This window comes from Erpetoichthys calabaricus, chromosome 8 (assembly GCF_900747795.2).
Source record: "Erpetoichthys calabaricus chromosome 8, fErpCal1.3, whole genome shotgun sequence".
Taxonomy (NCBI): Eukaryota; Metazoa; Chordata; class Cladistia; order Polypteriformes; family Polypteridae; genus Erpetoichthys; species Erpetoichthys calabaricus.
The window spans coordinates 29128028-29151025 of record NC_041401.2 but is presented as its reverse complement, the minus strand read 5'-3'; the positions used below and the strand labels follow the sequence as shown (position 1 = coordinate 29151025).

The 22998-nt window shown below is 37.6% G+C and overlaps 1 protein-coding gene across 3 annotated transcripts in view; it reads right to left on the bottom strand.

Moving 5' to 3' along the window:
• The window catches only part of LOC114655421 (potassium voltage-gated channel subfamily H member 7-like), a 431541-nt gene that overhangs the window by 148400 nt on the left and 260143 nt on the right, over positions 1-22998 (bottom strand). For all 3 annotated transcript variants that reach the window (XM_051931419.1, XM_028806393.2, XM_051931420.1), the window contains one exon: positions 1077-1502. In XM_051931419.1, the coding sequence (XP_051787379.1) occupies positions 1077-1502 (426 nt within the window). The remainder of the gene's footprint in view (positions 1-1076; positions 1503-22998) is intronic.

Sequence of the window (22998 nt, the reverse complement as noted above, 5' to 3'; positions counted from 1 at the left end):
ACTATAAACACAAGACAGTAAACTTGAAGTTGAAACTGCACAGTTTTAAGAAATGGGAGAAGCCCAGAGTATCAAGAAGAAAACATGTCAAATGCCTTACAGCTCCAGTCACTGTTCAACTTCTCCCATTCGTTTTTGCTTTGGGTACTCTGGTTTTTACTTCAGATTCTAAAGAAGTGATTTAGTCTGTTTGGTGACAACTGAATGAGTGTAACTGAGCCCATTAAAAATCAGAACTATGTCCACACCTTGTCTCAGGCCCAATGGTGCAGACAGAGAAAATGTCTTCCCACAAACCTAAAAGTGCAATAAGAGAACAGAGGAAGCAAATGCTTGGACCAAATAACTAGGTATGTTCTACTGTTCTCACATTGCTAAATTAGTATTAGTAAACAGGTCAGAGTTTAGAATATTAGAACATAAGAAAAACTTTTCATGAGAACAGTACATTTAGCCCAACCAAGCTTGCCAATCCTGTTACTTAATTCCTTCAAAATAATATCAAGTCGAGTTCTGAATATCCCTAGAGTCCTACTGTCCATCACAATACTTGGAAATTTATTCCATATGTCTATAGCTCTCTGTGTGAAGAAAAACTTCCTAATGTCAGAGCAAATTGTACCCGTAACAAGTTGCCAATCGTGCCTCTGTGTTCTTGTTGAACTCATTTTAAAGTCTCTTGCACATATTGTTTAGAACACCTGATGAAGGTTACACACCATAATGTTGTTTCTCTAATCTTCTTTTCTTTTTTCAGCATGAAAATAAACATTTTTCTTTAAGCAGATGAAAGCTGATGCAGCCTTTCACTAACTCTAATCTCTAATGTTGAATTTTAAATACAGTATTTTATTAATTGTCTGTTTTTGATATTGCATTATTGCCCAAGGTTTTTTTGACATGTGAATAAGAATTTCATTGTATTATGTATGCATTACAAACTTGAACTTGATTATAATAAACCACAATGAAAAAGTTCAGTAATGAATGTTTCTTGCCTTGGTAATGAACACCATGCATGGCAATTAACAAATGACTTGAAAAGTAAGTAAATAATTGAATAAGCAAAGGCTTACCTCATCTGACCCTGATCCAAAAATAAGTAGGTCAAATGGTATTGCAGCAACCATGTCAATCAGGAACCAGCCCTTGAAATAATGAATTGCTATTTTTGCTGGGTCGCTAACTACCTCTTCATTCAAGTTCACATAAGTTGTTCTAAAGTTGATAAGAATATCAATGATGAACATGATATCCACCATCAAGTCCACGACATTGAGTGGACTGCAGGAATAGCCACACTGTCTTCGTTTTTGCTCCTCCTGGTCATTCAAAAGAAAAGCTGCTGAATATGGCGTGAATATTGCCGTGTAAATAACTAAAATCAGAATAAGCCAATCCCACACTGCCTTAAATGGGCTGTAATGAAGTATGGTGAACTTGTTAATACGAGGAGTCTGAAGTTTGTATTCTGGCAGCACATCTGCTCCTAAAGACAAGACCTAGAAAGAAAAGGAAAAAAAATTACTTTTTGAAAAGAAAAAAATGAAGTTAAGAAATCTGATGCACTAAATTTTATAAATATAGAAGTATATATATTTTTGTTACATTTTAAAAAAAATCAATATTTCAAAATCTGCCAGACTGCCAAGGGTGAATAAAGATTTTAAAGTGGCTCAGATTAGGGTCCCAGGCTGTATCATATATCTATACATAAACCCACACTGGTGACATGAAACCCCCTTAGAATACTGTTTTGTAGTCTGAGTACATACAGTATTGTTCATGCACCAACACACACTTACCCATTCAGATCCAGCCTAGAGTTACCTAGTCTAACCCATACATGTTTGAGATGTGGGTGGAAAAGTGGAGCAGCCAAAGAAAATGTGTCTATTTGACTAGTAATACTTGATGAATGTGGTGCTGTGTCACATGCTGGTAGAATATTCAAGAAAGATTTTACTACATGTCATGTCATTTTCTAACCCACTTAATCCAGGCCAGGGTCATGGGGGTTGAGGCAGGAGCCTATCCCACCTAACACAGAGGCGTAGCTAAGGTTTTCAGCGCCCGGGGAACAACTGAAGATTTTGCGCCCCCTCCTGCTTGCCAAAATGCAATGGGGAAGGGAAATTTGGCGCCCCCTGGATGCTGTGCCAGGGGACAGATGTCCCCCCTTGCCCCGCCCCTAGCTACGCCACTGCCCTAACACAGGGCACAAGGCGGGAACAAACCCTGAACAGGGCACCAGCCCATCACAGGGCGAGCACACCCCTCCCCCCACAATTCAGGACCAATTTAACATCACCAATTCACCTAACATGCATGTCTTTGGAGGCAACCAGAGCACCCAGAGTAACCCCACACATATATGAGGAGAGAATGCAAACTCCACATAGAGAGGACCTGGGACACAAACATGGGTCTCTTTACCTCCTTACTGTGAGGCAGCGGCGATATCACTGCACCATTATGCATCATCAGACCTGCCTCTACTGCAAAGAATCTTGGTGTCATTTTTGATTCTTCCCTTTCTTATTCCACCCACATAAACCACATTAAGAAACTTTCTTACTTTCACCTCTGTAACATATCCCATGTTCGCTCCTTCCTCTCCTTTTCTAATGCTGAGAAACTTGTCCATGCTTTTATCACATCCCGCATCGATTATTGTAACTCGCTGCTGGCTGGTGCCCCTTCTGATCTCATATCACAGCTCCAGCTTATTCAAAACTCAGCTGCAAGAGTCCTTACTCGAACCAGCAGCAGCGAGCACATCACACCCATCCTGATCCGCCTTCACTGGCTCCCTGTGTCTTACAAAATCGAATATAAAATCCTACTAATTACCTACAAAGCCATAAACGACCTTGCGCCAAACTACATCAGTGACCTTCTCCATCACTATGTGCCTGTCCGCCCACTAAGGTCCTCTGATTCTGGCAATCTTGTTGTGCCCCACACTAATCTACATTCCATGGGTGACAGGGCCTTCAGCTGTATAGAGCCCAGACTCTGGAATGACCTACCAAAATTAATCAGGTCAGCTGACTCCATGAATTCTTTTGAAAAACAACTCAAAACTCATCTGTTCAGGAAGGCTTTTAGCTCTACTTGACTTTACTACCCTTCTTTCAGTTTACCTTTATGTCAAGATGCTCATGTAACCTGTGTGTTTGTGAGCTAGACCATCAATTATGTTGTCTGCTAGGCTTTTTTTTCTCTGAATTTACTGTTTTAATCTTCTTTATTCATTTATCTGGTTTGTACAATGCTATATACTGTATACCCTGCCGTTCTATCTTAAACTCTGTGAAGTGCCTTGAGCATGGGAAAGGCGCTATATAAATAAAATGTATTATTATTATTTTATTATTACTATGCATCTCTGATTTTAACTACACGTGACAATAAAATTAAAGTTGATATAAAGGCTGAATTCTACGTTTCTTCTGGGCACCTAAGTGACAAAGGTGTTGGGTGGTGGGGGTAGAACACAGCCTATTTCCTGTAATCTTCAAAAGGCCAAGACCTTGCAGTCATCCTTTCCTTTTTCCTATTCAAATTTTTAGTTTACCCATGTCATCCAGCTTTTTTGGGGTGCCAGGACTGTTCACCTCAACATTAGATGCAAGGCATGAAACAACAATACTGAATTTAGAGTGTGAAAATACAGGTGTTAGAGCAAGAATTGAACTGTCAGGGAGTTAGAACAGCCTGAAGTTTGTGGAGACAGCTTAGTGGAGGTGCCACTCTTAATAGGTGCTAGTTCACTATATTTACTCCTTTTGATTATTGTTTCCTTCAGTTTTGACTTTTGGTGTATCTTGAGCAATGATTCCTCTAAAGTAAGCACGCAGCAAACATGCTTGGACAGTTTCCAGTAGCATACAAAGTAGTGAGTCGAGAAATCCACCCCACCCTCAACCTGTCCAAAGGTGACAATGGATGGCCCGAAGGCAGTCCTTCTAGGAATCACTTTCTGAAACTTTGTTTGGCTGAGCTCACAGAAAAATCATTTGAAAATTGAAATTGAAGTGACCCAATTAGTTTGTGTCATACCTACCCCTCATGAATATTATTTGACTGCTAGATTATCCAAAAATGCTCATATTAAAGTAAATATATATATTCTATGTTAAAATGTAAGTTAAGTAATCTGGATGCTACGTGTAAATTTGTATTGTATAACTGCTTTCTTATATATTTTTAGTATTATTGTTGATATTTCCACTTTTTTGCCAACAGTACATCTCCAAAGCATGAAGTGCACACATAAATAGACAAAAGAAGCAAATGCAGCTTCCAAACAAATATGACACCTCAAATGACAACCTGAAATGGAATGCTTTGGGCATGCTATTGGATGTGATCTAAAAGAAAGCAGAATGTGGTACAAGTCAGACTAACTCCCAGTAATACAAGTGAAAAACACAAATAAAATTGCTGGAGATTGCTCAAACATGTTAAGTGTATTCATGAACCAAGTCTTCTTTTTTACTGCTGTTAAAAAATGCAGCCAGTGGACAATGAATTGGGCATGCAGGGGCAACTTGACACTTTACAGCACAGGATGTCAGTTAAATTATGTGGCAGGAGGAGACCGGCTATAAATTCAATGCATGAATAAACTAAACTCACTAGTCTTTTTTATCACCTTTACAGTATAGTCAAAAACGTAATACAGGAGACCTTAATATTTCTTTTTCATTACCCTTTATTGTTCTAGGCATTGTGTGTTAAGTCAGCAGCCACATAAGACACAAACTGTGTCTTGGCTAAGCCTTAGTTAGATAAATGACCATTTCAAATATTGAAGGAGTTCTTTAAAGTGGTGATTTTAATGCTATTATAATACCAAAAGAAAAATCAGAAATATGGCAGTCATGTTCCGTTTTCTTTAATGACAAAAGAAATGAGCTTTTGCCTACTGTGATGAATGCTTAAAGTTGTAGTGCAAAGCAGCAGTTGGTCAGACATCTTAGGTTAAAAAGTAAGAAGCCTGTCTGTTTTACTGATTTCAATATAAGCTAAACAGTTAGCCTTAGATTTTTTTTATTCTTGCTCTCTGTCGCTAGGTTTTCCTAAGGTAGCTAAATTCTATAAACCTATTTGGTTTCTTTTTTTTCTCATTTTATGGGACAGCTTAGCTATTATCTAAACAAATGGGCTTGATGGACTGAATGGTCTCCTTTCATCAAATTCCAAATGTTCTATGCTCTGTCATCACTGTCTTTCTTGAGAAGTAACATTCTATGTCTGGATTTGATATCTGTCGTGTGCAGTCAAGTTAGGCTGTAGTGGATTAGGCAAATTTCATAATGAATGGATGGTTGGAAACATTTTTGAAAAAAAAAAAATCTTAAAAACATTTCTGGCCAGTAGTTATTTTTGGAAGTCCAGCATGTGATGAGGTAGGTAGTTCTATTTTTAGGCTCTGATACTGTATGAATACAGAGTTACAATTTGTAGCAATCCCAATCAACTTTGAATGGTTTTTAATCTAGTTGTATGCAATGCATGGTTTAAAAAAGGTACCCGGTTGCCCATGCCATTTTTTAACCTTTCATTTATGAGCAACATACAGAATATCTGTTCACCTTCATTAATGAATGAATTAATAATTTTATTCTATGTCTGAATAGTTTAAATAAACATGCCATTTAAAAAAATGCATTTAATAAATAAGTTGCATCAGCCTGGGAATGAGTCACCCATAAAAACAGCATGCATGCAAAATCGCAGAATAGTTCCATCTAGTCCTTTTAAGGACTGCAAGCTACAAAAAAAGCAATGTAAGCATCAAAGAATCTATATATGGGTGCTACAATACATTTTGGTGTGTTCTATAATGCATAAAAGTTTCTACATGTAAAACAACAAACTATTGCTTAATATTAAGCAGAGTGTACAATATAATGTAACTGCAATTTTTTTCATGTGCCTTTCTGGTCTTTAGAGGGATCTTTGTTTTTGAGTTGCTTTGTTTGAGCTATAGTACTTTACCAAAGAGAATTGTTTTTTTCTCCAACTCAATTTTTTTCAACAACAGTGAACAAAAGATAGGAAATCCACAGTGGATAGGCTGACAGTCAGAAAAAGGACACACAGAAGCAGAACCACACACCTCACAATTGTGGTAATTTAGTAACTTAGCAGAAAGCGGAAATAGCACATAAACAAAAAAGAACATATGAAATAGGCAAAGCTTTGTTATATGGTGACACAGTGGTTGGCACTGCAGGTTCACAGAGCCAGTGTCCTGGGTTCCAATCCCATTCCCAGTTGTTGCCTAAGTGTCTGCATGATTTTTACACTGGATAGTCTAGTCTCTCTAGATGTGCATGCTACTCCCATTTTAAATTGGCTTGGTTCAGATGTGGGCATGAATGAGCCTTTCCGTGAACTGGTACCCTGTGGAGGATTGGCTAAACACTTTTTGTTAACACCATGATAGGCGTTGGGCCCACCAGGACACAGAAATGGATTAAGCAACTTTAGGAATGCTGTGTTGTGTTATGCAATGCAACTCTTGAGATTTTCAGTCAACCATATATTATAGCTTTACTTTTAATACTTCAATCTGTGTTAAATGATGTTTTTAAATAGATAGATAGATAGATAGATAGATAGATAGATAGATAGATAGATAGATAGATAGATAGATAGATAGATAGATAGATAGATAGATAGATAGATAGATAGAACTTTATTTGTCCCCAGGGGGAAATTTTGCTTTTTACAGAAGCACTTTAAATAAATACATACATAACACATACATATATACAGGTATACACACACTGTGGTCTGAACATATACCAGAATGACCAAAAAGAATGGAAATTTAAAAACAAAATGTAAAAAGAATGAAAAACTTCTGACTTGGCAATCACAGCCACAGTGACGCATTATGCAGGCATTATGCACACATATTGTCATTGGTATAAAGGAGCCCCCAATAGCGTTTCTTGACCCACTTCTGCTGAATCATTTTTTGGCTGAAAGTCCTTAGTGTTAGCGTGTTGGAGAGGATGTGGAGCATTGTTCATAACGACCCATAGTTTTGTTTTCATTCTCTCCTTCACTGCTACCTCCAGGGAACACAGAGCGTCTCCCAAACCTGAGCCTGTCATTTTAATTACCTTGATGATTCAGTGGGCCTCTCTTGAAGTAATGTTACCAACTCAGTAGACCACAGCATAGAAAATTAAACTGGCCATCACAGAGTTATAAAAGATGTAAAAGATGTCACCACCCACATTAAAGGAACACAGTCTCCTAAGGAAAAAGAGCCTCCTTTGCCCTTTCTTATATATTTTCTCTGTGTTCCAAGTCCAATCCAGTCTGTTATTGATGTGGACACCCCAAGCACCTATAGGAGTGCACCACTTCTACAGCCATTCACTGAATAGTGACCGGACATAAAGGAGCTTTGGTACAGTGAAAGGCAATAACCAGTTCCTTGTTTTTTTTTATGTAAAATTGCAGACAATTCCCTTTGCACCAAGAAACAAAATTCTCCACCTTAATCCTCTCCTCTGTCTCATCCCTGTTATCAATTTACCAAATAAGTGCAGAATCATCTGAGAATTTCTGCAAGCAACATGGCCTGGTGTTATATTTACAGTCTGAGGTGTACAGAGTGAAGAGAAAAGGAGACAGGACCGTTCCTTGTGGACTGCTCCAGTGTTGCTCACATCCACATCAGAGATACAGTCCTTGTGTCTCACAAATGGCAATCTACCAGACAGGTAGTCCATTATCCAGGACACCATAGGCTCATCCACCTGAATATTTCTGAGCTTTCCCCTTAACAGGGATGGCTGGATGGTACTGAAGGCGCTGGAGAAATCAAAAAAACAACCTTCACAATGCTGCCAGCTTTGTCCAGGAGAGAATAGGCCTTGTGGAGCACATAGATAATCGCATCCTAAACTCCACATTTTGTCTGATTGGCAAAATGGTGGATCCAGGTGGTTTACCACAAGAGGACTCATATAGTCCAGAACCAGCCTCTCAAAGGTATTCATGATGTGAGACGTAAGTGTCACTGGACTGAGGTCATTAAGTGAAGAAGCACCTGCCTTCTTTGAAAAAGGGAGCAATGTTTTCCACAGCAGCAGCACTTTCTGGACTCTTAGGGACAGACTGAACAGATGACAGAGGACACCACAAAGTTGGTCAGCAGAGACCTTAAGAACTCAACGAAAGACACCATCTGGGCCTGCAGTTTTCCCTGTGTGTAGCTTCATCAGTTGTCTTCTTATTGTTGTCAGATGATAGTTTACATGGAATTACTGAGAGAAATTCCTGACCTAAAAATGCCACTTTTCAATATTCAACAATAAACAATTGAACTTCTATAGACTTTGCCATATACCATGGCACAGCACCCCTCTGTAAAGGGTTTTTCTGTGTTGCTCTTTTATTTGGGATCTTTGATTGTAATATTTCCTTAAAACTTGCATACTTTTTATTTGATGCATTGTTCTTAGGTGGCTAGGGTTGTTGTCTAACATCTACAGACTTCTATCTTCAATTCCTTTCCCAGTCATTATGTTTATGGTGTTTTACTATTTTCCACATTTACATGTATCATCTGCTCATGTGCTTCCTAAAGACTTGATGCTTAGATTAATTGGTGATTCTGATGTGTCCCTGTGTGACTGAATGTGCCCCGAAATTATCTGGCATAATCCAATCTTCTTCTTATGCCAATAACACTGGGATAGGCTTAAGCCTCTTTCACGATCCTCTGTTAGATTATGATGAATGAGTGAGTGAAAGACTATTACAGATGCCAAGAAATGAAATAATGACTGTTATGTTTAGGTCTGTCCCACATATGCTTGTCACCCAGTTTGCATTGCATCTGACCTCTTTCTTGGCATGGCCATGGCAGTTCCATATGCACATGCAGCTGAACTGGTCTAAGAATTTCCTATAATGGCATGAAGACTGTTATCAAGGAAGTTAAGTTTAACTCAGCCTCTTGTTGCTGTGAGGCTCCTTAGAAAATAAGAATCAAAATGAGAGGAAAAAAATGAATTATTATTACTATAAAGTAGTGCTGGGATGTATACCGGTTCATACCGAAAACCGGTTTTTATTTTTATTATGATATGGATTTTTCTTATACAGTAATCCCTCACCTATCGCGGGGGTTACGTTCCAGAGCCCCCCCGCGATAGGTGAAAATCCGCGAAGTAGCGACCTATATTTATTTTATTATTTATACATATTTTAAGGCTTTATAAACCCTTCCCACACTCTTATAAACCTTTCTCACTCTCTTGTTAACCTTTCCCACACTTATAAACACTTCCTATGCTCTTAAACACTTTCTACATTCTTAAACACCTCAGACCAACACTGCACGCAGCGATCAGACGTCAATGTGTCTGCACTCGCTTTGTGAAGGGGGGCAGCTGAACTCACGCTGAGCAGAAATGGACTTTGTGCTGCTTCTGCCAAAATGCCTGCTTGTCGCTCTGCGCGAGGAGTGTGTGTGTGTGGGTGTGTGAGAGCTGAACACACCTTCACTCAAAACCCCCTCCCCGGAAGCGCAGTACGCTCCTGCCACTTCGCATTGTCAAGGGGGTGGGGAGCTGAATGAACGCTAAGGAGAAGTGGACTTTGTGCTGGCTTTGTGCTGCTTGTCGCTCTGCGTGTCAATAATTTAAAAGCCTGTACATCACCAATTTTCCTGTCTCACTGTCTTGTCTTGCGTGAAGTTAAAATGTTTTATAATAGTGAGATGTTACTCATATCCTTAGCCCGACATCCACATATCATATGTGTTAACAAAGTGTGTTTTATAAGTTTGCATGTGTTTAAAGCATGTGGGATGGGTATTTTAAGGCTTAAACTATAAAAATGTTTATTTATATGGTCTTTCTATATCGCGGATTTTGTCCTGTTGCTGATGGGTCTGGAACATAACTTCCACGATAGGCGGGCAATCACTTGTATTTAAAAATTCCCGAAAAGTGAACCGCGAAGTAGCGAGGGATTACTGTACCGCAAAACCAGTTTAAATAGCCTAAACAACGTTCTGAATGTGGCGCAGCGAGAAACTGTTTAAAGGGGGACCTTTTTCAATGCTACATCGCTATATAAATGCAAAGAATTATTATTATTATAATTATAAATACACATACAACAGAGTACATACATTAGTGGAGGTATTGAGTGGTGAAAATGAGCAGAGAACATTCTGAAACTGAAGCTGTAGCAGACGATAAAGTTGAACATGATGACACAGAAGAACTTTTGCTGAAAAAAGGAGCTGTGTCTGTTGTCTGGAGATACTTTGGTTTTAAAAGGTCGGATGTGGACCAAACAACTATTTACTGCAAATGCTGTCAAGCTAAAGTTGCCACTGGAGGAGGCAACACAAGCAATTTGCTGCACCACCTTAGCCGCAAACATGCTTTGGAGTCCATAATGAATGTATGGAACTAAGATTGGCACCCTCCACGTCCTCAGGTAAAACTGAAAAAGCTAGAGGACACGTGAGTCAGATGTCACTTGTAGACGCATTTGCTAGCGGTACTGCCTACGACAAAAAAAAAGCAAGTAGTGGATCGAGATAACCAACGCCATTACAATCCATATAGCTAACGAGTCACTGGACAGAGATTGTTAACATTAACAGAAAGTGAAGTTGGTTTACACAAAATATTTACTATTTACTCCTTTTCTAAGACATGTTCAGTGCAACTTTTGACAAGCACCTCTGGATATTTTACTAAGTCTGAATGCGTCATTGGATGGTTGAAAATATGTTGTCAAAATTATAGTTTAAGTTTTTTGCAACATTTGTTCAATAAAAAGGTTCTATATTTTGACTGAAACTTCCATGCAATGTGATTCCTTCTCTACATTAGTGCCACCTACGTGTAAACTATCACTTTATGGGGCCATGCAAACCTGTATTAATACTTGTGTGCATATTAAAATGTTTTGTTGTACAATTCTCATGACAGTAGAACAGGTTATTTTTAGCCAGTCTACTGCAGTAATTGCAGTGGAAAATGTGGTTAACATCCACTCATTCATGGGAACAAAATACCGTTGAATACCGTGAAACCGGTATAATTTTGAAAAACACCGTGATATAGAATTTTGGTCATACCGCCCAGCACTACTATAAAGTTCTGTTCTGTATTGAAAAATATGAATTTTTGCTTAACACCAATAGAGTATAATAAAAAGTATTTGTTAATATTCCTATAATACAGTGCAGAGTACAATATCATAGTCCAGCAAACAAAGAATTTGATTCCAAGTAATGGCAATAAATGCTGTCAATAGTCAATAAAAATGCAACAGTATCTACTGTAAATGAAAAAATAAATATCAGAAATAAACATATATGTATCAGATAGAACAAGTATAATAACAGGCAGACAATGTACCTATGTTGTGTACCTATTGTGTAGTGCACAATACTCAGTAACTCAGCATTTTCACAATGGAGTGTTAGTTCCATGCCAAGCACATAACCGTATGTGCAAATAACTTAATAGTCTGTCAGTAAAACTGTTTGTGAGTCAGCTAGAACAGCATCAATAACTAAAATAGAGTATTGTTTTTGATTGAAGGGTGGGGTCAGTTTGTTGCTGGGGTGTTTGGGGTCTAGGATGCTGAAAAATGCTTTCTTCAGGACATACTTGGCATAAATGTCCCATACAGATCAGAGCCTAGCTTCAAGGCTGAAATGAGTTATTTTAACCATCCCCTGCTGGGTCTTGCAATCTACTAAAGTGCAATAGCCATACCAGACGAAAAGCAACTACTCCTTAGGCTTTGTGTTCTTCATCTGCAGAAGTTAAAGAAGATCCAGGGTGACAGATTGACTTTTATCAACCTCTGAAAAAGTGAAGTCCCTGTTAAGCCTTCTTAACAAGGTAAGGCATAACCTCTGAGGTGAACAAGCTAAAGCTAGAGTCACAAAAAGCAAGGGACTAATTATGTGCTTGTTAAACTGCACAATTTATGAATGGCTTTGACTTGTCACAATGGCATTTGAGGCTGCACAATTCTAAAGGTGCCACTTTGAAATTTGTGGTTTGTGATAAAGCAAAAAGGACAAAACTTTCTTTAGAAATAGGACAAATTGAATTTCTGATGTCAAATCCAAAATAAATTAACAAAAAATAAATGCTACAGGTTTGCCTCTGGCAGGAAAAGATAATTAAGAGTTTGATTAGCATGTTTTCCTAAAGTTCTTATAATGTACCACAACAAAAAGGTTTGCCTGTGAAAAGAAAAGTCAATGAAGAGCTTGAAAAGCATGTCCTAAAGCTCATATAATGCACTACATTTTCACTTCCTCTTAATAAAATATGGTAATGTGGAAATGCATTAGAAATTTCATATCATTGTGCTCAGCTTCTCACACATGCATCTTAATGTAGAATCTTAACCTTCAGATCTAAAGCTAAAATAAGAATTTAACTTTGGGTGACCTTTATGATTGCCTCATTTTTCCTAATAGTCATTAAAATGTTTATTATATTTCATAATTGTCTTGTTATACAGCAGAGAATATGGAACACAACACACCCTCAAAAGGTCTCAAAGGCATTAAATGTCGCCAATAGATCACTCCTTATTATGCATATATCCCTTCATTTGGGGCTTCTGAAGAGTAAATATAGGAAAAAGATGACTACTGCATGTAATCTCAAAAGTATTCAGCTTCTCTCTGTCAGCTGGTTGCTACCTGCAGTTGCCATAGTGAATCTTGGCTGCAAGAATGTAGAGAGCTCTTGAGACTGATAAAAAGTATGACTACCATTTCATTCCTTCCATTTACTGGCACTCAGAATGGTACACACTTTAGTGAGGCTAACTCATAGCTGAAGGAACTTTGGTTCAAGTCACAGTTTGGCCCTGTCATGTGGGTTTTGCATGTTTTCCTCATCTTTATATGGGTTTCCCACTATGTCTCAAAAATGTGCTTATTACTTTAATTGCTGACTTTACATTATGAATGTGCTGGAAACATCAAATTTAGAGAAAATTCCTTGCTGTCAAAAATGTTTTGATAGGCTCTGCCTTTGTGTAACCCTGTACTGGGAAAATTAATTCAGAAAACAAATTGATGAAAATACAGTCACAGTTGTTCCTCTTTCTTTTTATGTAATATAAGTCAGGAGAACAGGGAAATCCACTTCAAGAGAATATGGGAACTCGAGATTCCTCAAAGTCCGTTCTAACGAAACTAAAAATGTGTCAACATTGTCCCAACCTGAGTCATCTCAGGATGTGTGAGCAGATCAGCCTTGCCCATGATGGTCCAGAAAGAGACTACCCCTAGGCATACAGGAGTCAGCAGGGGCGTAAAGACAGTTTACCAAAGACTGTCATCAAATCAAGATCTCTAATGGAGTCATTGTCACTAATGCCTCAGGGGGGAACCAGGCAGGCTTCAAGGTGCATTCATCTACATACATTTATAAGATGATTGTGATTTACAAAGGTAAATTGTGTAGAAGTGTGCATACTCCAGATTTGATTTTTTTTGTTGCATATGCATTTTTCTCACTTCAATTTACACAAAGTTTTAAAAATACGACCCCAGGACTTTTAATGAAATGCAAGGGCTTGAATTTTGGTGCAGAATTGTGAGTGTTCCATCTGTTATTTAAAAATCCTGCATTTTTTAATTTAATTGTTATAGTTTAAACAGGGTTTTAGCCAAATTTCTTCTTTGTTTATTTAATGTTTTTGTTTTGTTTCAAATGCTATATGTTTTCTTATGTTATTGAATATGTTCATATAATACATTTTTCTTTCCTGCATTTATGTAAAATTACTTTTTTTATATTTTTTTTATATTATGTTACTTATTTCATATTTAAATTTTGTATTTCTATATGTAAATGGATGTTCCCTTATGTTCCTTGTGTTTTGTGGGTGGGGCCACCCTGACATCACCACTCTTGAAACTCTCCTCAGGCTATTTAAGACAAACAGAAAGAGAACTCAGGAGTGGTGCATTAGTTTACCAGAGTTGTTGTAATTATTGTGTTTTCTTTGATTTGAATTTCTGGATTTTGACTTTTTCTGCTCTGGATTTTGGATTATTCTTATGGGTTATGTTTTTGGGATATTTTTTTTGCTATTGGAGGTAGGTAAAAGTGACCTAGCTTGGCTTTTGAAGCATTTTGGAAGCCTCTGACCCCCTTTGGGTATGGTCCTGGCTCCAAATCAAAGTTTTAATATATATAGCAACACATTTATAACAATTATATGCAATTAGTTGTGAAAAAATGATTGGTGCAGGGTTTGAGAACAATATATTACAACCAATCAACAGCACATTGAGCAAGTGGAAAAATTATTTGCTTTTTAATACAACACATTATACAGTCATGATAAAGGAACAGATGATTAACATATACCCTCCGTTTTGTATGAACATGGTATCAGTTGTCTTTCAAACCATTCATCTCCTGACCAGTGTATGCAGTTCAGAATTGCTGGGAATCTGTGCCAATCCCTGCTACACTGGGGACAAGACAGGATTCTACTTTGGATGCAGTGCCAACCTGGTATACATTAGAATACACATCATTCCAAGCTAAAATGTATTTTGTTAGTGTTGCAAAACTTATACACTATCCAGATATTTGTTACTGTTTTGTGGCACCAGGAAAATCTCTCCAAAGATAAGTCAAGTAACACGTTATTAGTGACTGGTGTTGTTCTGTTTGGTTTAGGGTTCTTCACTTGTGGTGTTCAGTTTTGTAACTTTGTGCTCTAGCACTTGCTGCAAAACAATCCCCAGGCTGATGTTACTCAGTTATGTTGATCTTTGTTTTATATCGCTTTGGACTGTGATTTTAATGATTTTTATTTATTTTATAATTGTTAAGAAATTTAATTAAACATATTATTCTAATTATATAGTTTATAAAACTTCCAGCAACTATGCTATATTTTTGTATTTCAAAATTGTTTTTTGCAATATATTCAGTTCTAAAATATAGTTCTAAAATTCAAATTTACATAAATTTTGCAATATACTCAATTCTAAAATATGGTTGTAAAATTCTAATTTACATTCATTTTGCTAATATGTGCAATACAATTTTCTTTAGCATCATTTGTTAAAAATGACCCCATGATAATACACTTTTCTACTGTGATGTAAATTTATCTTTTAAGTTAATGACCTTAAATATTTGCCATTCATGATGCTGTGCTGTCTAGAATGGTCTACGCCACTTACTCTGCCAGTTAAGCCGATATTAAGACAAGGAAGAATAGCAGGAGAAGAATTCACTCCATTAATCTCTTAAACTTCATTACTTTCATTTCAGTTTGTGGGAGTTGGAAGCCTATCATTATGATTCTGTGAACTCAAACATACCCAGACCTGCTCCTGCATGACCAGCTTAGACTCACAAATTAACCTAATCTATAAGACTCTAAGATTTTTATGGAAACTGGAGTGCCCAAGCAAAAGTTCACGCAGAACCATCATGTTAGCCAGTAACAGAATTAATAAAGAAATAGATCATAATTCTCTCTCTCTTTTTTTAACAGCAAATCTTATTTTCTGACCTATGCATGTGTCCGTATCAAACACAATGACACACATGGTTTGGTGTTATAGATTTAACCCAAAAACCTGTATGCTTATACACTTTTTTCTTTTAGAGAGTAATGACTTAAGTTTTTCTTTTTCAGCTAGAATTTTGACTTTGTTTTGGCCTTTTCTTTCATTTCATATTTGACTTTTTTAGCTTCTTGATATTTTAACCTCCTGCCTGACCCCATTCTGCGCTTCAGCCCCCTCCTGGAAAATTATTCTTCCAGTTTAATTTCTGCTCTGGCTGAAAGCAAGATCACGACACTGTTTGCGATCTTTGCGTACATTTAACAAACATTAGAGGAATGCTCTTAACATGCAAGAAAATGTGCACTTAACTTATAATGTTATGCCATTTACTGACTGTGATACATTAGATAATTTCAACTGAAAATATTCTATAATTTTCATAATAGTAATTACGTAGTCACAATAAAAAAAAAGCTACAAGAAAGATCTGTTGGCTATTCTTTAAACTTGCACTCTTCAAGTTTAATGGTCTTTTAAATTGCTCCAGCTTCTAAATTACATTTATTTTAGATGTGCTCAATAAATTATGAGCACAGGATCAATTATTAACTTGAACATCACTTATTTGGTTCCGCAAACTCTTTCAGTCTCATCTTCTTTACTTTTAACCCAGGTAAGGCAGCTAGGTTTACAATCCTCCCTGAAAGTGGAGCTTTGCAGTGCAGTGAAATTCCTTTTTATGGGTAATGGCAGGAGAAAAGTCCTTTAATTGGCCAAGAAGACATGCCACATTAGTTTTGAAATTACAATGCTAAATCTGCTTAGAAATACTTACTACAATAAACATTTTTCTGGCCACCCATTAACACACCTGCTTAATTCAGCTCATGGTCAGGAACCACCCCTGGACAGGGCATAAGCACTTCACAGGTATCAAAGACATAAGACAGCTAAACTGGGATCATTATGGAATGGCATGAAGATGATGGCTAGCATTCATACAAAAAGCAATAAGTGAGTTGAATCAGTTGGCACAAAACTTAAAAGGATTTTTGCCTCAGAAGTAAGTCAGCAAAAGAACAGACCGATGTCTGGAGCCAGGAGTCAGTCCTTCTTTGACCAAAATGATATCTGAAAGGTCCTTAAACAAAAAAAAAAAAAAACCTTGGGTAATAAAACGGCCTGCTTCATTACTGTGCGGAGTAGCTCTCTCCAGATTAGATTTACAGCTAGTGTCCAGCCTATGGAAATTGGCAACTGTTATTCCATTGGCAAAACCTGCACACCCCAACGTATTAAGTGACTTTAGACCAGTGGCATTAACTTCTCATATCATGAAATCCTACTTAACAAAACTGAGGTTCTTCTGGACCCTCACCAATTTGCATACAGAGCAAAGAGGGCTGTGGAGGACACCACAGCAACACTTTCAAATTTATTGTATGAGCATTTGGAAGAATCAAAAAACAATGCAAGGTTGCTGTTTATAGACATTTCATTATCTTTTAACGCAATCCAGCCCCTCATTTTAGTTGAGTAACTGATTGATCAGTTCTGTTTGGACCCTAACTTGGTGGGGTGGATTCTGAGGAAACCGAAGCACCCTGAGGAAACCCACGCAGACACGGGGAGAACATGCAAACTCCACACAGGGAGGACCCGGGAAGCGAACCCACTGCACCACCGTGCCGCCCATAATAAAGCCTACCTAAACCTAAAAAGAAACATAACATGAAATTGTCAAACACACTTAATCCAACTGAGGATTGCCCATCATAGCACCACTGGGTGCAAAACAAGAAATGGCTGGGACAGGGCAGCAAGTCCATTGGAGGACCCACTCACACGCATGACCAGTTTAAACTGCCAATTATACTAACCAGCACATCTTTGGGGATGCTTGAGAAAAAACAAAGTATCCAGAGTAAAACCAACATTAAAAAAAAGAAAGAGGATGCAAACTTCTCATGGATAAATTACTGGGTATGGGATTCAGGTTTCATGTGAGAACACAAATGTGTGAGGCAGCTACCCAATGCACAACCCAATGTACATCCTTGGCATAGGCAGCAAGTCCCAAAATATTGGCTTAAAGTCAGTAAGCCCTGGCCCAAAGAATTGGTCCTTTTCCTACTGGCCTTGTTCTCAACAACACTGAAGTAAAGACATTTTTGCCTTTGAGTTGCTACTCCTTGTTTTGCTCATCCAGCCTATCTGCATGCTTTAAATTTTCCCAAAGCTGGAAAAGTCCATTAGTCTTGGGATTGTCTTAAGATGAGACCATTATGATTTAAGATATATCATCATCTTTCAGACAGTTTTAAATTTATAATAATTCCTAATCCTCTAAAATTACTGTTTGGTGTAATGCCATATGGGATTAGAATATGTAGTGATTGTCTATACTAACTACATAAGACATCCATTGATTTTACTTAATTGGAAGAAACCCCAACAACTCAATGGTTAATGTTAATGAAAATGGTAAAACAATGTCTTACATCTTACATCTGTTACATCTTAATTTACTGCTTTACTTTCAGACTATTCAAATCATTCTACAGTTGATTAAAATCTTCACGGCCAGGAGCAAAAGAAATAGTAAAAGTATAACCATACAGCTCCACTTCTTTAATCTTCATTGAGAAAGAACAGCAGTAAAACTAAACATACCAGGACCTGGCATTAACCCACACTACCTTATTAAACCTGAACCCTGCAATAAAATTTAATATAAATTTATCACCTTCATATTGTTTTAATGCTTTAAGTATTTACCATTCTTCAAACATTTTAGTGTCAAAACATTATTGTAATTAGATTGTCTTTTTGTTCCATCTCACATTGCGGTATTTGCCAAATTCAGAATAACTCAGCATTATTACCATAAAAATGAGTTAATGACATTGTGAATATGACTAGTTAAAGAAATAAAGAGAAAGCGCAAAAGCTACATCTGTATTCTGAGGTATTTAAAGGCAAAATGCTGCATTCATTTTATTCTTGCCCTTGTTATGCAGAATAAACAAGAGGTCTTCATTAACAGTCTTTAAGTCAGTGAAAATGAAAATGTGGGATTAGTGGAGATGGATCCTGTAATCAGTGGCATTCATCACACAATGACAAAATGCAGCATTTTACAGTGGTAATAACTATGCCAATTTTCATTCCAATTATCATGTCCATGCTCTATGGACTCAAATTTCTGATGTACAGGCACACACAAAGACACACATCACTTCAAACTCGACCAAATCATGTTAAGAAATGCCTGGCATGTATAAATGCATTGAAAACTCATCTAAAATTTTCACCACATCACAGTTCCTTCCTTTTTTTTTACTTTTCTGATATAAACCTTCAATATATGCAGGGAAAGTTAAAAGGATAGGTATAGTTGATAATGTTGCATTCTATTATTTACCAAGTATGTTAGTCATTATCTAAAAGTAAAATATAACAGATACAGGACCTTCTGTTTCCATAGTAAACAGCTCCTAATTTATTTTCCTATGTGTCATTAAGCAGTGCCATATTCTTTTATTGACATAATGAGAATTGGAAATGAGACTGATTTTAGTTTTAGTTCATTACACTGCTTTTCAAATGTTTATGTACTTATGATAGCTACTCCATAAGATTTCATCTGTAGCATAAATATTATATTAAATTTGTCAGAGTTATACACAAGAACATATAACACAATAAACAGGCAAAAATTTTCCAAATAGAAACAAAGTGTTGTCAGCCTTTACAGGAGTCATTTTTATGCTTATCAGGCTTAGTTTTTCCTTTTCAGATATAGCACAGTAGTTAGTGCTGTCATCTCACAACTCAAGAGACCCAGTCACTGTCTGTGTGACATTTTCATGTTCTCCCCATGTCTACTGCACTCTGTTTTTCTTTTAATACCTCAAAGACAGGTTAGATTATGTCAAAATTTGACCTTAAAGTGGTCCAGTGTGCATAAGTGTGCCCTCTAACTGAATGGCAGTTTCTCTGCCCTATGACTAATACTGCTAGCACAGACTTTGGCTATTTGTAACTGAAGAAGCAGACTATGTAGGTTCCGAAAACAGAAGAGAACCAGTGCATCAGCAATTCCATCACATTACGTCACAACAAATAAGCTAAATGATCCTCCTATCCATAAAAGACATAAAATTCAAGCAAAAAAAAATCTAGATATAAATGAAGTACTCAGTGGTGTGTAAACCATTAGGCACGGAGTAAATAAACGTACACTAAACCAACTTCACAACTGCATTATCTATAGATTATAATTTACAATTTCCTGGACACTTTAATTTACAATCACAGTTCCACATTTACCTGATAAAGTTAGCCTGTTAGTCTCTACCATTTGTTATAACAGCAGTTATGCAAGTCCCATTTCAGGAAAATGAATTTAGATAGATAGATAGATAGATAGATAGACAGACAGACAGACAGACAGACAGACAGACAGACAGACAGATAGATAGATAGATAGATAGATAGATAGATAGATAGATAGATAGATAGATAGATAGATAGATAGATAGATAGATAGATCTTTATTGTCATTGTCACTTTTTGGTCGAGTTTGAAGTGATGTGTGTCTTTGTGCGTGCCTGTCACTTTTACAAAGGAACAACGAAATTGAAGGTGCAGTCGACTCAGTGTGAGGCATAAGAGTTAAAAAGACAAGAAGAGAGAAAATAATAACAAACCGAATAGTAATAAAAGTACTTTATAATATATACGAATTGCACTTGTTATATATACAAATTGCACCGGTTGACTTAAGGTCTATATTGCACATTGGGAGAATGATATGGAGCAGTTTTATTCTGAGTTCAGGGCCATGATTGCTTTTGGATAAAAGCTGTTTTTAAGGTGGTTTGTCCTGGTTTTCATTGCTCTGTGTCTCTTGCCCGATTGCAAAAGCTGGAAGAGGCAGTAACCTGGATGTGATGAATCCTGTGAAATGTCTATTGCTTTTTTGCGGCATCGGGAGGTGTACATTTGTTCCAGAGTGGGGAGGGTGCAACCAATTGTTCTCTCCTCTGTCCTGACAACCCTGTGGAGCGCTTTCCTTTCTGAGGAAGTGCAGCTGCCGTACCACACACACAGTCCGTACATGAGCCCACTTGGGGAGATGGTTCTTTCTGAGGATTCTCAGAAAATACAGTCTCTGCTGCGCCTTCTTCAGCAGCTCCTTGGTGTTGGCACTCCAGGTCAGGTCATCCTCCAGCTCAATGCCCAGAAACCTGAACACTGGGACCCTCTCCACACAGGCCCCACCAGTGATGAGTGGCTGGATGTCAGTTTTGTTTTTTCTAAAGTCAATAACAAGCTCCTTCATTTTTGTGGTGTTGAGGAGCAGGTTATTGCACACATGCATTTTTTTTTAATTTAGGTAATGTTAATTTGCAATTGCAAATTGTCACTGTGTGAATAAGGGGTGTGTGTGAGTGAGAGTGGTCATTGTGATAGACCAGAGTCCTCTCCAGGCCTGTTTTCAACATTTTTCCCAATCATGGTAAGATACCTTTTGGCCCCCACAACTCTAAACTGGATTGAGAAGGTTCTAGACTATACCTACCGAACTCAGTCCATTCAGTGCTATAGTGCTTACACAGTCCTTGAACACACCTGAATGTTACACCATGAGTTCATTTTCTAACTTGTTAAATTATGTTGTGTAAATTTTGATAGAAATCTTTAGGTTTCTGGTTTATTAAATTAATGGATCAGGATGGTGAAATCATAACTGTAAAACTAGAAAAAACATTATTTCGATGTAGAGTCATCATTAAAGGATTTTATTAATGCAATGCATGATTGTTTTCATAATAACTGACAAGTTAACCCTTGATTTTGTGATAGGCTTACAAAATTTAGAGAATATGTGAAGCTTGTACCTGCTCATTAACTGATACACAAAATGGAGGCAATATCTCACAAAGAGTTGCTAGCAAACTTGTTAACTGTCAGATTACAATAGGTTACATGGTAAATAGGGAATAACTCACATATTTTGTACAGCTGCACTGCTGAAATAATGGCATATTTTCTATATTTGATATTTTGATGTGTATCAGATGGTAAATGAAGTCAAGCAACTTTAACAACAGCCCACAACATGATGGTTATTGCATGAAAAAAACATGAATGAAATACATTGTAACAAGGCGCTATATAAACGCCCGACACGACACAAATTGGACACGGGAGACACGTATAAAAATAAATAAACTGTTTATTTTCTTCAGCTGGAGGGCACATCTTCCCCATGTCCCCCAGCCACAACACAGTCCCAAGCACAAACTCAAAACACACAAGGTATAGCACCACACTTCTCTCTTCTACCACCACTCCTCCACAAGCTTTGTCCTCCTCCTCCCGACTCTGGCCATTGAGTGGTGGTTGCTGGTTCCTTTTGAGGCCCACCCGGAAGTGCTCCAGGTGCTTGATCACCTGTTTTAAGTTGCACTCACGGGTGGGGCTGAAGATTTGTCCAGATGGACTCAGGAGCCCATGCAGTGCCTCCTGGCGGCCACCCCAGATGTTTCCACCTTTCTGTATAGTGGATAGATGGATAGATAGATAGATAGATAGATAGATAGATAGATAGATAGATAGATAGATAGATAGATAGATAGATAGATAGATAGATAGATAGATAGATACTTTATTAATCCCAATGGGAAATTCACATTATCCAGCAGCAGTATACTGATACAATAAATAATATTAAATTAAAGATTGATAATAATGCAGGTGAAAAACAGACAATAACTTTGTATAATGTTAAATGTTAACTTTTAGTGCTGGTATAATCTACATTATTTATTATTTTGTTTTACTGTTTTTTAATCTTTTTTTAAATGTTTTACTATGACTCGAGCAGAGCTCTGCACAAGAATTCCAATGTGCTTTAACTGTTGGTTTTATGCACAAATGGCAAATAAAAGAACCTTGAACACGGCTGTGGAGAACTCAGGGGTGTGGGGCTCCAACCCAGGGGGGCGGCCATCCAGCATCCAGGGGGAGGTATTGCACTGTCCAGGGCTGCTCCCCCTGAATATATAGTGAAGGGGCATCCACCACAACATGTATTATAGATCTACACAAAAAAAGAAAATCAAATGTAATATGCTGTACTTCTGTGATAACAAATACATGCTAAGACATAAGCCACTGTTACCCTTTGTGGTATAGTGGGTCCACAGCTCTCAGCAAAGGCCAGTTATAAATAAATAATCGCGCTCGTGGCTTAGCGAGGGGACGTGGTGGTTGTGGCTGAAGCGGGTCTCAGGGCGATCTGCGGTGTGGACGTTTCTCATCTAGGTGCACAGGTGAGAGACTGCCCACATCCATGATTGTTCCTGGGGCTGCTAATGTGCTGCAGCTGCTCTGCCCTCTCGGCATAT